The sequence below is a fragment of the Apis florea genome, unplaced genomic scaffold (assembly GCF_048593485.1).
Source record: "Apis florea isolate Af1SG1 unplaced genomic scaffold, ASM4859348v1 contig_3158_pilon, whole genome shotgun sequence".
Classification (NCBI taxonomy): Eukaryota; Metazoa; Arthropoda; class Insecta; order Hymenoptera; family Apidae; genus Apis; species Apis florea.
In genome coordinates, this window is record NW_028256713.1 from 6,744,808 (window position 1) to 6,758,161 (window position 13,354).

The following is a 13,354-nucleotide window of genomic DNA, read 5'->3' on the forward strand; positions in this document are numbered from 1 at the left end:
TGACGCATTATTATTAAAAGTTAATTTATGTACTTATAATAAGATTTAATAGTATATAGTAGATACAATAGTAAATAATATATATTTAATGTTCTTTATTTTATTTTACTGTCATGGGCTGTGCTCGCTTTATGTATATTCACAAGCAATCACATAAAAATAATATAAAATTTGTTCTTATAATATTTGTAATACCATAACCAATTGCAGAGATAAACATATTGAGTATTTTCATATTATACAATATATTAATAATTGAATATAAGTTTACTTAGAATTAAATATATTTTATATACATAATATTTTTTTTTTATATATTTTTTAAATTGAAAAAAATCAATGTTGTAATACTGATGTCCAATTAAGAGTTAAGCAGTATTGATATAATCATAAAATAAACGTGCAATATTTTTTTACAATATTTAGTACTTGTTACAAAAAATATCATTTTTAATAAAATATTACACTTACCACTATTATTAGAATATTCAAATATTAAGTCTCTAATTCTTACTACTTATTGCTTTAACAATATTAATTAACACATTGTATATATGTAAATAAAAAAAATCACAGAATATTTATAGCGTTAAAGATGTCAGATACAGCTCAAATTTAATTTCACGAATTAGTTTCTTCTAATGATCTGTAATAATAATAATATAATTTTATATTTTTAAATATTTTTATATTTATATATAAAATTATAAAATTATATAGATATTTCATTAATGAAATAAGAAATTGTATTTACTTTTCTGCTGTGCATTTATTGGAAGTATCATTAGATGATGCAGTAGCCTCTAAAATATTTTTCTGACCTAGAATAAAAAATTATTTTAATGATTTATGGCTTTTATTATATTTTATTATATTTATTATATTACATCTATAAAAATAATTTTACCGTGTTTATGTTGATATAATGCAGGTGCCCAACTGTAATTATTGGAACTTGGAATAGTATCTGTGCTGCTTGTGGACGATAATGGAACATCATGTCCTAAAGAAAGTGCAGTAGATTTTATAGTGGCAGTGACGCAACCATTAGATTTTCCTTCTAATGGAATATTTTTCCTATAAATAATTTTTAAATATTAAAAATGTATACATTTTTTTTAAATAATTAGAAAAAATTGATACCTTAATTTATTAAAACAATTGGCAGTATCTTTTTGAGATATCGGAGACAATTGAATAGTTTCCAACAATTGTTCAAATTCAAATATTTTGCTATTTTCATTATTTATAATACTAATATTAGTGGACGATGATGGCGAAGATTGTCGTCGTGATAATAAATGTTTTGATACTATTTTATTACTATCCAGTACTACTGAAAAAGTATACTTTATGTGATATATATGAATTTATATATATATATATATATAAATTTTTAATTTTACTTACCATTTGGCACTATCAAATTAGATCTAGATATTTCTATTTCGTGATTAACTTTATTAATCATAGATATCTTTGGAAGTTCCTTTTCACAGTCTATTGAATTTGAACGAGTTGCAGGTTCAGATCTTGTTTGACTTCCACAAGCTATTAATCCAGAAATTTCTTGCTGACAAATATTGGATAATTGACTTAATTTTGATCTACCACTACATATTATTTGAGGTTGACAGAGATGTGAAGGACAGGTGGAACGTTTGTCAGTAAATTGTTCATTACATGTTGAATCATGTTCTGGTTGTAAAGGATTGGAATTATGATGTTGTAAAGTCGTTAAAGATGTTCTTGAATTACAAGTATCATCTACAGGTTGATTAAAACATAATGAAGTCCAAGCAGAATTTCGATCTTGCATTTCAAATAACTGCAACATAATCTCATCTTCCAAACTATCAGTACCTCCTAATCTATTTATAATAAAATTAAATTATTAATTTTATAAATTATAATTATAGTAAAATTTTATTTTCAATAATATACCTCCAAATATCTCCTGTATTTTCTCGATTATTCTGTTGTTTTGTACATTGTTTATTCTGAATCCATGCTGATAATGATTCGGCAACTTCTACATCGTTTTCTCCTGCAAATACGACAATATCACAAATATATTTTTATTAATTAATAAATATATTAATTATACTGTAACTAAAAAATATTATAAATAACTCAAAATGTACGATATTTATAAAAATTATTTCATGTAAAATAACACGAGCAATATAAGTAAATTAAGATCAATTTCTGTCAACTTGAATATCATAGTACATATATAAGAATATTTATTTTTCGTTATAAAATGAAACATAAAAGGACGGAGATTAATTTGAAAAAAGACAGATAATTTCTTATAAAACTGCTTGAAAATGATTAGGAGTATGGGAAGTAGGATTTTCTTTCATAAAATCTTCATCTGGTTTCTCATTCGTAGGCTTTTCATTTTCAACACCTTTATCTAACTTGTTTTCTCGTTGTCTCTGCACATTATCTATAGAACCTCTGTTTGAACTTGTACCTAATTCAGTATATTATTGCATTATATTATGTTATATAATAAAATAATATATAAAAAGGAATTTATATAACTTGCTTGAATAATTTAATATTATAAATTATTACATTTAATAAAATAATAATAAAAGATTTATGTCATACCTGACATTGTTTCATCATCTACATCATTTTCATCATTAGAATTGTCATCCAGAAGTGTTAGATGTGGTTCGTTATGCTCGCATTCATCCAAATATATATCATGTTCACTTAATTCCTGTAATAAACATAAATTATCAGTACTAAATAAATCAATCAAAATTAAAATCCAACATGAATATATTTAATTATATTGATTTTAATTTATTTAAATATCTTACTCCACTATCGCTACTGCTGCTACTAGACAAAAGATTCAATTGTTGATTAAGTTGTTGTTGATTAACTGTTGGTGAAGAATATGAAGGAGGTGGAGAATGAGCACTTGTAGCTGGACAATCTCCCACAGAACTATCATTTGTACTATGCATATTAGGTGGTTCAGCTTCAACGACACTTAAATTATTTACTCTGTGCTGTTTTAAACTTGTTTTCGATGAAATAGAAGATAACGTCGAAGAAGAACCAAGAGGACGCATATTTGAAGGTTCTCCTAATTCACACATAGGCATTAATTGATCTCCAGATAAAACATCACTATTACTTCCACCAGGAAGTACATTTTGTATTGATCTACTAAAAATTACATAAGATTTGAAATGTAAAATATTTTTTTTTTTTTCTAAAAATATCATTTTGAAAAAAAAAATTAATGTACCTTGTGGATGTGCTATTTTGATATGTTTCACCTGAACGAGTAGAATTGGAGTTAAGTAACGAATCACCAGCAGTTTGTGATTGTTGTTGCATAATCATAGGTGTCACATTTGATGTAGATCCACATAAAGTTGCTCCACTAGGTACTCGAGTTGCTGCCATAGCATTTCGTGATATTTCAATTGCTAGTCTCTATAAAAAAAATGATATAATTTATATATGAATATAATATATAATTAAATATTTTAAATTCGTATATTACCTCTTTTAATTCATTAATTTGAGTGGCATATTGATTTTGAACTGTAAGTAATTGACTGATATACCATTGTTGATCTCTGCAACGCTGATAAAATGTTGGTGGACGTACTTGAAACCTATTATTTATTTTTATATTATACTTAAATATTATTATTATTATTATAGATTTATATATATTATTATATGAATTTATTATATGATATTATTATTACACATCAATGAAAATAAAACAAACCGCAATATAAGAGTATCCAATTCGGTATTTAAATATCCTTCAGTTGCAAGCAAATCTAATCTGAAAAATCTATTGTATCCCCAGCATTCACCAATTTCGAAATCAGAAGCAAATTCTCGAACAATATTCTTACTTGTATCACGAGATCCTTGGTGAATCATTTCTACTCTATATTCATATCTGAAAAGAATTATTTTTGAATAAAATGATTAAAAATGAAATTATTTCTACATACTTCGACGTTTCTGGCAAACCAGCGCTCAGTTCTAGAAAAACAGATAAATAATTCCCGCGTACAACACCGTTTCCATCAGGATATACTTTTAATCTCCAGCATAATCCATTAACATGTAAAGGTGCAGAATATACTGGATCTGCTTTTAATTGTAATTGTGTAAAATTTTGCATTGCAAATGTAGCGCTATCATATCCCGGAACAATTTCGCTAAAATAATTATAAGAAATATAATTATATAAAGAGATATAAAATTATGGGATACTTTTTTTGTAACTAAATATATATTGAAAATACCTATGAAAATCTGCTGGAACAGGAGCAGTAACAAAACTAGTCATTGGTTTCTTCCGTACTTGATGTATCATTCGCGAAAGATCTGCACTTTTAATTATAAGTTCAGAACGAGTACAAGTGTGCAATTGATGCTCTACTTCTTGCAATAATGCTTCCAGTTGTTCTGTTTCTAGTGTCAAAGAGTTTTTCTGACTCATTAATGTTAATAATTTAGCTTTTAACTGAGAATCTAAACGTGCTATCATTAATTCTACTGCATTTCTGATTTCTCTAACTCTTTCATCTTTTGCAGCTCTTACAGATTCTACATTTCGTTCCTAATGTGAAAAATCAGATATAAAATAATATTTTGATTTTCCTTAAAATATTTAATATTCTATTTAAAATTCACACATACTACTTCTTGAACAAGGCTTATTAACTCCATCAATCTTCTTTTTAATTGACCTACTTCTGCTTTTATTTGTGTAACATGTTGTTCATAAACTTCTTCTAATGGTTTAAAAGTATGTCCTGAATGGGTGCCACCCCAAAGAGCACACTGATGACATATACATCTACGACAAGTCCAGCAATAAACAGACAGTTTTTCACGGTGCACAGTACACCTGTTTAAAAAGACATATTAATAATAATTAAAATAAACATAAGTTTAAATATTTTTATATTATAAATAAAATATACCTATCTCTACTGGAATCATCGTGTCTAGAATTTGAAATACCAACAGCTTGAAGTGTGTCAAGTTGTTGTGTTACTTCTTCAACCCATCTACAATTTACTAATTCATGTAAAAGTAAAGAAGCTCTACAATGAGGACATTGAGAACGTTGTTCTGTTAACCATCTTCTGATACATGTGTAGCAACATAATTTACTGCAATGAGGACAAAGATGTGCATCTGTCAATTTTTCCATACAAATAAAACATCTGAAGACTTCTGCTAATGTCTAAAATAAAAATTTAAATTTATATATATATATAATCTAATAATCAATCAATAAAAATTTGTAATAGTTATGGTGTAATTTAATAATTTTTTTTAAAATATTATAAAGTAAAATATTAAATTTGATATATTGAATTAAAATATTATATTTCATTATTTTTATAGTTCCATTTAATAAAAAAAGTATGTAACTTAAAGTATAATATTGTTAAAAACAATTACAAAAATTTAGAACATTATATTGCAAATTTACAAACCTCTACACTATGATCATCCGAATTTTTTGAATTAATTGATGTTTCTCTACTAGCCATTCTGTCAGTCATTTATTAATGAAAAATTAATTAAGAGTTATTGATCGTTGTATGTATTACTAGCTTTAAAAGTTATGCACATTTCCGACATTTCATCTTGAGCGGTATTATTTAACTATTTAACTGATTTAACAAAACGTTATTTCCAAAATGTATTCATCATTAATTATCGTTGCTTATTAATTAATCCAACATACACAAAATGCTTTTCAAGTACTTTTAAAAATTTGTCAAGAAGAATTCGATATTGTTATGAATCTTGATTCGCCATGAAGTAAAGTAATCTGTAAGTCTAATGGTAAGCAGTGTAGGAAACATCTAATTCTGTTAAATTTCTTTTTGGATTGTTTAAACGAATATAAAATTTGAATATTTTTTTATATTTTTTTATGCATGCAATACATAAAATATATATAATAATATATTATATATAATATGATTTATATCAAGGATTATTTTTATATTTAATATATTTTTTTTTAAATTTGATCATTTTTGGAAAAAATATCAATCCGTACATTCAATATTAAAAGAAAAATAAACTATTTATAAAAAAAATAAAAAAAAATATTTTTATCAATAAAATTTATAGTTATTTTTATATTAATAATAAATTAAAATTTTTAATAAAAAATAGATAAAATATATAAATGATACATTTATATTGAATTGCAAGTTTCAATTAACAAATGAAATATTTTTTTATATATTTTTATTATAGATTTTCTTTATTTAAATAGCTAAAATAATTTCATGTTGTTTAAAAATATTTCTGTAAATAGTTTTTTTATTTTTTTTTAGTTTTTAAACATATTTATCAAATATTATTTGATTTTAAAATATATGATCTATAAATTTGTGATATATATATATTTATTATTTATATAAGTATAATAAATATGATTTTTACTAAAAAAAAATCTTTTAACGCCACCTATCTTGATTAAATCATTATGATATTGTATTCTAGATGTAAACGAGGATTTTATCTACAATAATAAGTGTACATTGGTGCATAATTGATGATGAAGTTGGTTTGAATATTATATTTTATGAAATATAATTTGCATAATAATACGTAAAAATACAATAAAAAAAATTACAACAATTTAAACAAATTTGTATTTCCACTCATAAAAAGTACACACGCGCGCGCGCGCACACACACACGCACACACATATGCACGCACACACATATGCATAATTCATACGTTTTAATGATTTTTAAACTTTTGATGATTTTTAGCATTAATAAAATAATCATTATTTCATGAATTTGTTGAACAAATAATTGAAAATAAAAGTGTAAGAACAATCTGAACAACAATTGATTTTACATTTATCCTAAATTTGGTTCACATAATATTAAAGGTTACTTTTATCTTTTTTCGCTTATTTATTATTATATATATAAAATTCAGATTTTTAAGTAAAACAAGAAGTAAAGATAATATATTTTTTTTATTTGATACGAAAACTAATACTTTAAATTTATTAAATAATATAATTACAGGTTCTAATAATTACATTTATATTACAAACATTGAATTATACTTGAATTTAAAATTTATATAATGGCTACATTTACATTAGCAAAGGTAGAATTACAGACTGATGTATACATGGTATGCTTGCAGCATGCCTTGTCAACAGAAAAATTTGAAGTAATGGGATTATTAATTGGGGATGTATGTTTTTGAATATATTTATTGTTTAATGTAATTTTTTATATGTATAAAAAAACATGTATTATTTTATTAATAATTTATGTTAGACAGAAGATAATGTTGCAAGAATAGTAGCAGTCATTATTTTAAGACATTTGGATAAAAAAAAAGACAGAGTAGAAATTTCAACTGAACAATTATTAAAAGCTGTTGGTGAAGCAGATCGTTTAAGTGAAGAATTAAAACGTCCTGTACGTATTCTTGGATGGTATCATTCTCATCCTCATATTACAGTTTGGCCATCACATCTTGGTCAGTATATATATATTTTTGTAAAAGCAAATTATAAAACATCATTTTAATCTAAAAAATTTATCTTTAGATATTAGGACTCAAACAAATTACCAGACAATGGATCATGGTTTTGTAGGTTTAATATTTTCAGTATTTTCAGAAAGTAAAGAATCTAAGGTAAACAATAAATAAATAATTTTAATATTATTATATTTTCAATTTTTTAAATGAAATATTTTATAGGAGCAAGAAATTTCTTTAATTTGTTTTCAATCTCATAATGAGAAATTAACAGAAATTCCATTAGAAATTATACATACACCAATAATATCAAATACTTGTCTAAAAGTAAGTTCATAGATAATTAGAATTATCTGTAATTAAATTTCAATTATAATTTCTATATATTTTTTAGACAATGACAAATTTGTTAAAATTATTGGTACAAGAAGAAGAAGAGATGGCAGAAACATATAAAGATCAACAAGATATTCTTGCCAGCATACACAATAATGCTGGTTAGTTTATTTATTTTAATATTTGAAAGTTTTATTTAATATAACAAAAAATTAATTCAATTATTAATTACAGTGAGAACACGAACATTAGTTCATATAACAGATATAATTACTAAGCCTTTGGTATTAATGTTTAAGAAAAGGATAACTTTAAATAAATTACGTGCTGCATATCTTCGAAGGCAGCTACAAGAACTACAAAAAATATATAATTGATGAAAATTTGTTGTAATTAAAGACAATGTTTCTCTATTTTTTTTTTCGTGTGTATAAGTACATTAAGTTGAATTTTTTTTTACTGTATAATAATGAATTCCCGTTTAGTTTTCGTATTATTTATTATTATAGAAAATGAAACAATATTCTGCATAAAAACTGTAGTATTATATAAGAAATAAAACTTCATTAATTTTTTTTCATGTTTACTTTAATGATGTTTTATTAACCTAAATGAAGGATATACGAATGAAACTTTCAGTGATTATTTTTATTTTATCTTTCACGAACAAAGATCTGGCAATATTTGCACAGTTCTATATTTACACTACGAGAACAACAGTGTATTTAAATAGACTTAAATGTATTCAAAACACGGATTCTGCAGAACGAGAAAGATGTATAGGATGGGAAGGACTACGTGCTAACCTTTTGCGAGGCAACTTTTCTAAACAATTTTGCAATTTTGCAATTGTAGTTAACAATTTTGCAAAATCGGGCCGATTTTCTGCGTGGTATGACCAGCAAAGCATTAAGATGTCCTAGAAATATGTAAAGGAATTAATAAGAAAAATTATCATAATTAATTAAAATTATTTTGTAAAAAGTTAAAAAATAAATATAAAATAATTTTTTATTATACTTTGTACCTTTACATCACGAGAAGCTTGTAAATTAGCTAAAGTTTGTTTCATTCCTTTGCCAACTTGCCATATGATTGCTTCAGGAGGTTGTCCTTTAAATGGCCATTCTCCACATAAAAGCTCATACCATACAGTTCTATAATAATTTTTTAATAAGTTTACAAAAAAGTGATTTCTAAAATTATATTTTATATTATTTTTTTTATATTAACCCGAATGCATAAATGTCAGAAGCTTCAGTAAAAGGTAATTCTTCCTGATCTCGATTTTGTTGCGGTCTCAATCGTCGAACAATTTCAGGAGCTAAATAACATAACCAGCCAGGTGGTATACTCAATGCATTTCCTTTTCTGTTTATAAATAAAACCAATAAATATAAAATCATAATTATATTTTATCAAATATAACTAAATATAATATAATATAATAAACAAAATATATTTACCTATTTCCATAACAAAGTTTTGTAACACTAAATAAACCGAAATCCGTAATTACAACTTTTCCGCTTTCTAAAAATATGTTTTTACTTTTGAGATCTTTATGAATTATACCACGAGCATGAAGATATCCCATTCCCTAAATAAAAAGTCACATTAAAATGTATTAAAATATCGAAAGTTATATAAAAATATACCTGAGAAATCTGTTGAGCGATGACGGTAGTTTTATTTATATTAAATTTATCTTTACGTAAATGAATATGAGTGTAGAGAGTCATTCCTTTACTCATACTAGTCACTATTGCCAAGCGTGGAGGTTTCATGCAAGCTCCCATGAATAAAACTAGATTTTCGTGTCTAGTTTTTCGGAATGTAGCCACCTATAAGTTTAAATAATATGAATGCAAATCAATTTCAACAATAAAATAATTTTAAATTATTTCATGCAATATTTTTCAACATTTACATTATATTATAATAATTTATAAAATATTATTTATAAAATAAAAATATTTATATGCAAAATAAATAAATAAATAATTAAATTATATTATAAATATACATTTCAAATATATTCAAATTTGAAAATAATTCATTATATCTTTAAATATACTATTAATTATATAAAATATTATAATATATATTTATTTATATATACCTCCAATTTGAATGCTTCCAATATTTTGTCATCATCTAAATAATAGTCCATATTTAAGACTTTAATAGCAACATTACCATGCCAGTAACCTCTATACACTGTACCAAATCTTCCAGTACCAATAGGTTCTCCAATTTTTAATTCATCATAAGGAATGTCCCATTCTCGCATAGATAACTATAATATTAAATTATTTTAAATATTTATTTTAAATAACATTGTAAACATAAATTATATAAATTACATACACTATTTTGTCGAGGCCAACGACTATCTCCTGGTTCTCCATCAGAGACTTGAGAATCTTGTGAATCAACTCTAACAGGTGTTCGTTCAGAATCTGTGCTAACACTACCAGATCCTGAAACGCTCACCGTTCTTTCACTATCACTTGACATAGTTGTACCTTCGAGTTGATGAGTCTCTAATGTAACACCTTTCTCATTGAGCACAACATCTAAAAATTTAAAAGTAAAATATTATGAATTTCAATATCATTTATCACAGTAAAATATGCTATAAAAAGATTACCTGGAAAATGAAACTGTTGTTTGGCAGGTGCTTGTGGAGTTTGGCTAGTATTGGCAGGTAGCAAAGCTGGACTAGAAGGCGTTGAGCTGTTGCAGCTCGAGGTATTTGAACTAGAATCCGCGCTCTTAAAAAACAATATAATTATGTACATTTAATTTTTAATGTGAAAAACAAAAAATTAGAATCGTAATTAATATACCTGAAAAGGTATATTCATAGAAGAATGTGGATGCGATCGTTTTCGATCTCTTCGATTTAAAGAGCTTAATAAATTTGAATTATGATGATTAGGAGATGTTATAACAGGCTTGCTTAATATTGGAGAAACATTTACCATACCTAAAAAATTTTAGTTTTAATATTTTAAAAGCATTATAAAAGCAAATTATAAACTAATAAAATTAGATTTAAACAATTTTATTTACATACCGTCACCTTGTACAGTTCTTTTAAACTCATCAAAGAGTTCTTGAGGTAGGCCACAAGATGGTGGTACTTTGGATTCGCAATCTCGATGACATTTATATTTACATTCCTTACATTTCAAACCAGTGCCTATAAACATTTGTTTATCGCAATAATCGCATGTTGTCATCATCTTAAACGTTTTGGTAAAACGGTGAGCAATTATATGGCCCATTCCTCGGGTTACAGTCGGAGTACGTGGTGACTTTGGCACTTGGAGACTTGTTACTATTAAAATTGTGATTAAATTTTTCATATTTATAACGAGATAATATAAAATTTTTAAAATAATTACATTTACCTGTTCCCTTAAAACTGTTATCATCACTTTCTGCACTAGAATAAGGTGGTGACTTAACAGGACTATTACTATTTAATAAAAGATTTTCCCCTGTAATGTCTGCATTACTACTGCAAGATCCTGTTTCTGTAGGTAAACGATTTCTTCGTCCTACAGAACTGACAGGGTCCATATTTCCACAACTATGAAAATAATAAAAAAATATCTAATATTAATACTAATGATAATTTTCTATTTAAAAAAATCATTATAATAAAAATTAATTATTATATATATAATAAAAAAACTATTACCTTGAAGTTGTATCTCCATTTTCAAGACGGTTTGCTAATTGTGATTCATGAGATTTTGACTTAGTTAAAGGAAACACTTCTGGTTGTGATATTGTATTCTGTAAACCTATTTGATGTTTTTTATAAGGAGGAGGAGTTGTTGGAACTTTAATTCCTGTTTTGAAAAAGTAAAATTTTATATATTATATTAAATATAACTATTTCAGATTATAATAATAAATTTATAGAAAAAAATAGGAAATATTTTTATATATCACTTACCACGTCCTGGCCTTTGCAAAAGAGGAGTGGAAGGTGGACTAGTTGAAGATAAAGATGTAATGGAAGAAGCTTGTGCTAATATATCACTGTTAAGATTGTTGTTATTATTATGATATGGAATGCTGTCTTCTGAAGGAACAGAGCATCTTGTTGTACGGGATCTTGCTGGCCTAGGAGATGCTCCTGTACGTAAATGATGTCTATCCCAAGAATCCCAATATAAATTCATATCACTGTTATCCATATCTCCTCTTAGGAGAACATCTGAATAAAGTATTATAGTATATAATATAGTATAGTATAATATATATAAAGTTATATGTTATATTTGAATATATTTTTACAATAATAATGATATCAATTACTGCAAATAAATTATTACCCATATATCGACGAAGATTACGTAATGCTCTACATAATCTACGTAGTTCTTCTTCATGTTTAACATTATTTTCTCCCAACATACTACCTAATTCATGCTCAGATTTTTCTTTAAGAGCTTCAAGTGAATTAGCTTTTGAACAGATCATCTAAAATTTATTAAAAAAATATAGAAATATAAAATTTTAATAATTATTTCATATAATATAATTAAAATATAAAGAAACTCATATTTATTCATACCTGAATAGACTCTTGAGTAAGACCTACTACTCTTAACCATTGCTGCAAAGATGGATATTGTTTCATCTCTGGAGGTAATGATTCTTCTAAAGCCAATTTGGCTTTGGTTACAAGTTGCTTTGAATATAATTTAATAAGTTTCCCCTAAAATAAATAAAAAGTCCAATCTATTTTTTGTCATCAAATTAAATTATTTTATTATATAATTATTTAAAAATGTATCTTAATTGATACTTAAATCACAAATTAAAAATATTTTTCTCATTAGGAACATCAAAAAATTTATTTGAAAAATCAAACTAATTTTGCTAATATTTTAAGAATATTTTATATTCAATGATATAAACTATAATCTTTTGAATTTTATTAAAATATTAAAAGAATAGTAAATAAATATTTTAAAAATAAAAAAAAGATATTAAAATATCAAGGAAAATAAATTATAAGTACGTAGACACAAATTTCAAATTAATAAAGAAATATATTTGCAACTTGTTGACAACCACAAAGCAATCCTTCACGAGGTCAAGGCGATCATTTGAAGGTAGTAAAGGAAAAAATAGGAAAGGATCTAAAGAATTGCACGCTCTTCAAGGTACCTCGAGCGTTCGAATTTCCTGTTGAGTGAGTTCTGCACTAGTTGAACATTGGGTCCTCAAGCCTTCGAGTCGTTCAGCAGAGATGTCAATCATGGATTGAACGACATCTAAGGCTCGACGGATTTCTTGTTCAGCATCTTCACCGTCCGCCATCCCGTATCACGATGACGGCCTCTTGTTTCGTTCTATATGAGACTAACTTCTATTTCACAGGCATAATTTCGCTTGCCCGAGGCTCCTATCGGTCACGGTTTTATTACTGACTCTTCGTGTAAC

The 13,354-nt window shown here is 25.5% G+C and overlaps 3 protein-coding genes across 9 annotated transcripts; 1 reads left to right on the forward strand and 2 right to left on the reverse strand.

The window, feature by feature from the left end:
* Nucleotides 1-80: 80 nt before the first annotated feature.
* LOC100866402 (uncharacterized) lies at nucleotides 81-5,845 on the reverse strand. Of its 4 annotated transcripts, XM_086909781.1 has the most exons (17): nucleotides 5,508-5,737; nucleotides 4,986-5,251; nucleotides 4,699-4,909; nucleotides 4,302-4,618; nucleotides 4,005-4,214; nucleotides 3,770-3,949; nucleotides 3,536-3,650; nucleotides 3,275-3,465; nucleotides 2,838-3,192; nucleotides 2,620-2,734; nucleotides 2,414-2,479; nucleotides 1,945-2,047; nucleotides 1,411-1,871; nucleotides 1,144-1,336; nucleotides 908-1,077; nucleotides 755-821; nucleotides 81-646 (listed from the first exon to the last, which is right to left on the reverse strand). In XM_086909781.1, exons 1-17 carry the CDS (start codon nucleotides 5,574-5,576, stop codon nucleotides 622-624), a joined length of 3,114 nt encoding a protein of 1,037 aa, XP_086765907.1. In that variant the 5' UTR covers nucleotides 5,577-5,737; the 3' UTR covers nucleotides 81-621. The 4 variants fall into 4 exon arrangements, with proteins under 4 accessions (XP_086765907.1, XP_012349134.2, XP_086765906.1 ...); XM_012493680.3 differs by lacking the exon at nucleotides 2,414-2,479 and having other exon boundaries at nucleotides 5,508-5,845; XM_086909780.1 differs by lacking the exon at nucleotides 2,414-2,479 and having other exon boundaries at nucleotides 2,838-3,189; nucleotides 5,508-5,841.
* LOC100867108 (lys-63-specific deubiquitinase BRCC36) lies at nucleotides 5,723-8,468 on the forward strand. Of its 4 annotated transcripts, XM_086909804.1 has the most exons (9): nucleotides 5,723-5,862; nucleotides 6,535-6,594; nucleotides 6,811-6,935; nucleotides 7,078-7,252; nucleotides 7,339-7,543; nucleotides 7,614-7,702; nucleotides 7,769-7,873; nucleotides 7,941-8,043; nucleotides 8,117-8,468. In XM_086909804.1, the coding sequence occupies exons 4-9, from the start codon at nucleotides 7,139-7,141 to the stop codon at nucleotides 8,257-8,259; spliced, it is 759 nt and encodes a 252-aa protein (XP_086765930.1). In that variant the 5' UTR covers nucleotides 5,723-5,862; nucleotides 6,535-6,594; nucleotides 6,811-6,935; nucleotides 7,078-7,138; the 3' UTR covers nucleotides 8,260-8,468. The 4 variants fall into 4 exon arrangements, with proteins under 4 accessions (XP_086765930.1, XP_086765931.1, XP_086765932.1 ...); XM_086909807.1 differs by lacking the exon at nucleotides 5,723-5,862 and having other exon boundaries at nucleotides 6,515-6,594; nucleotides 7,202-7,252; XM_086909805.1 differs by lacking the exons at nucleotides 6,535-6,594; nucleotides 6,811-6,935 and having other exon boundaries at nucleotides 5,822-5,862; nucleotides 7,202-7,252.
* Nucleotides 8,469-8,515: 47 nt separating this feature from the next.
* On the reverse strand, nucleotides 8,516-13,231 carry ksr (kinase suppressor of ras). Its single transcript, XM_086909782.1, has 16 exons — nucleotides 13,079-13,231; nucleotides 12,480-12,623; nucleotides 12,238-12,385; nucleotides 11,856-12,119; nucleotides 11,595-11,748; nucleotides 11,302-11,483; nucleotides 10,965-11,228; nucleotides 10,735-10,874; nucleotides 10,536-10,659; nucleotides 10,253-10,461; nucleotides 10,005-10,181; nucleotides 9,541-9,726; nucleotides 9,349-9,482; nucleotides 9,116-9,253; nucleotides 8,910-9,039; nucleotides 8,516-8,801 (listed from the first exon to the last, which is right to left on the reverse strand). The coding sequence occupies exons 1-16, from the start codon at nucleotides 13,229-13,231 to the stop codon at nucleotides 8,628-8,630; spliced, it is 2,721 nt and encodes a 906-aa protein (XP_086765908.1). The 3' UTR covers nucleotides 8,516-8,627.
* Between the last annotated feature and the right edge of the window lie 123 nt (nucleotides 13,232-13,354).

Bases quoted from the DNA above. Each gene is read 5' to 3' on its own strand.
- LOC100866402 (XM_086909781.1), bottom strand. From the start codon at position 5,576: ATGACTGACAGAATGGCTAGTAGAGAAACATCAATTAATTCAAAAAAT. The intron at 3,193-3,274 runs GTACATTAATTT...TGTAATTTTTAG, and splicing joins CAAAATAGCACATCCACAAG to TAGATCAATACAAAATGTAC. The intron at 822-907 runs GTAAAATTATTT...TTTTTATTCTAG, and splicing joins ATTATATCAACATAAACACG to GTCAGAAAAATATTTTAGAG.
- ksr (XM_086909782.1), bottom strand. From the start codon at position 13,231: ATGGCGGACGGTGAAGATGCTGAACAAGAAATCCGTCGAGCCTTAGAT. The intron at 12,386-12,479 runs GTATGAATAAAT...AATAAATTTTAG, and splicing joins TTACTCAAGAGTCTATTCAG to ATGATCTGTTCAAAAGCTAA. The intron at 9,040-9,115 runs GTTAATATAAAA...AAATTATTATAG, and splicing joins TCTGACATTTATGCATTCGG to AACTGTATGGTATGAGCTTT.
- LOC100867108 (XM_086909804.1), top strand. From the start codon at position 7,139: ATGGCTACATTTACATTAGCAAAGGTAGAATTACAGACTGATGTATAC. The intron at 7,703-7,768 runs GTAAACAATAAA...AATATTTTATAG, and splicing joins CAGAAAGTAAAGAATCTAAG to GAGCAAGAAATTTCTTTAAT. The intron at 8,044-8,116 runs GTTAGTTTATTT...TATTAATTACAG, and splicing joins CAGCATACACAATAATGCTG to TGAGAACACGAACATTAGTT.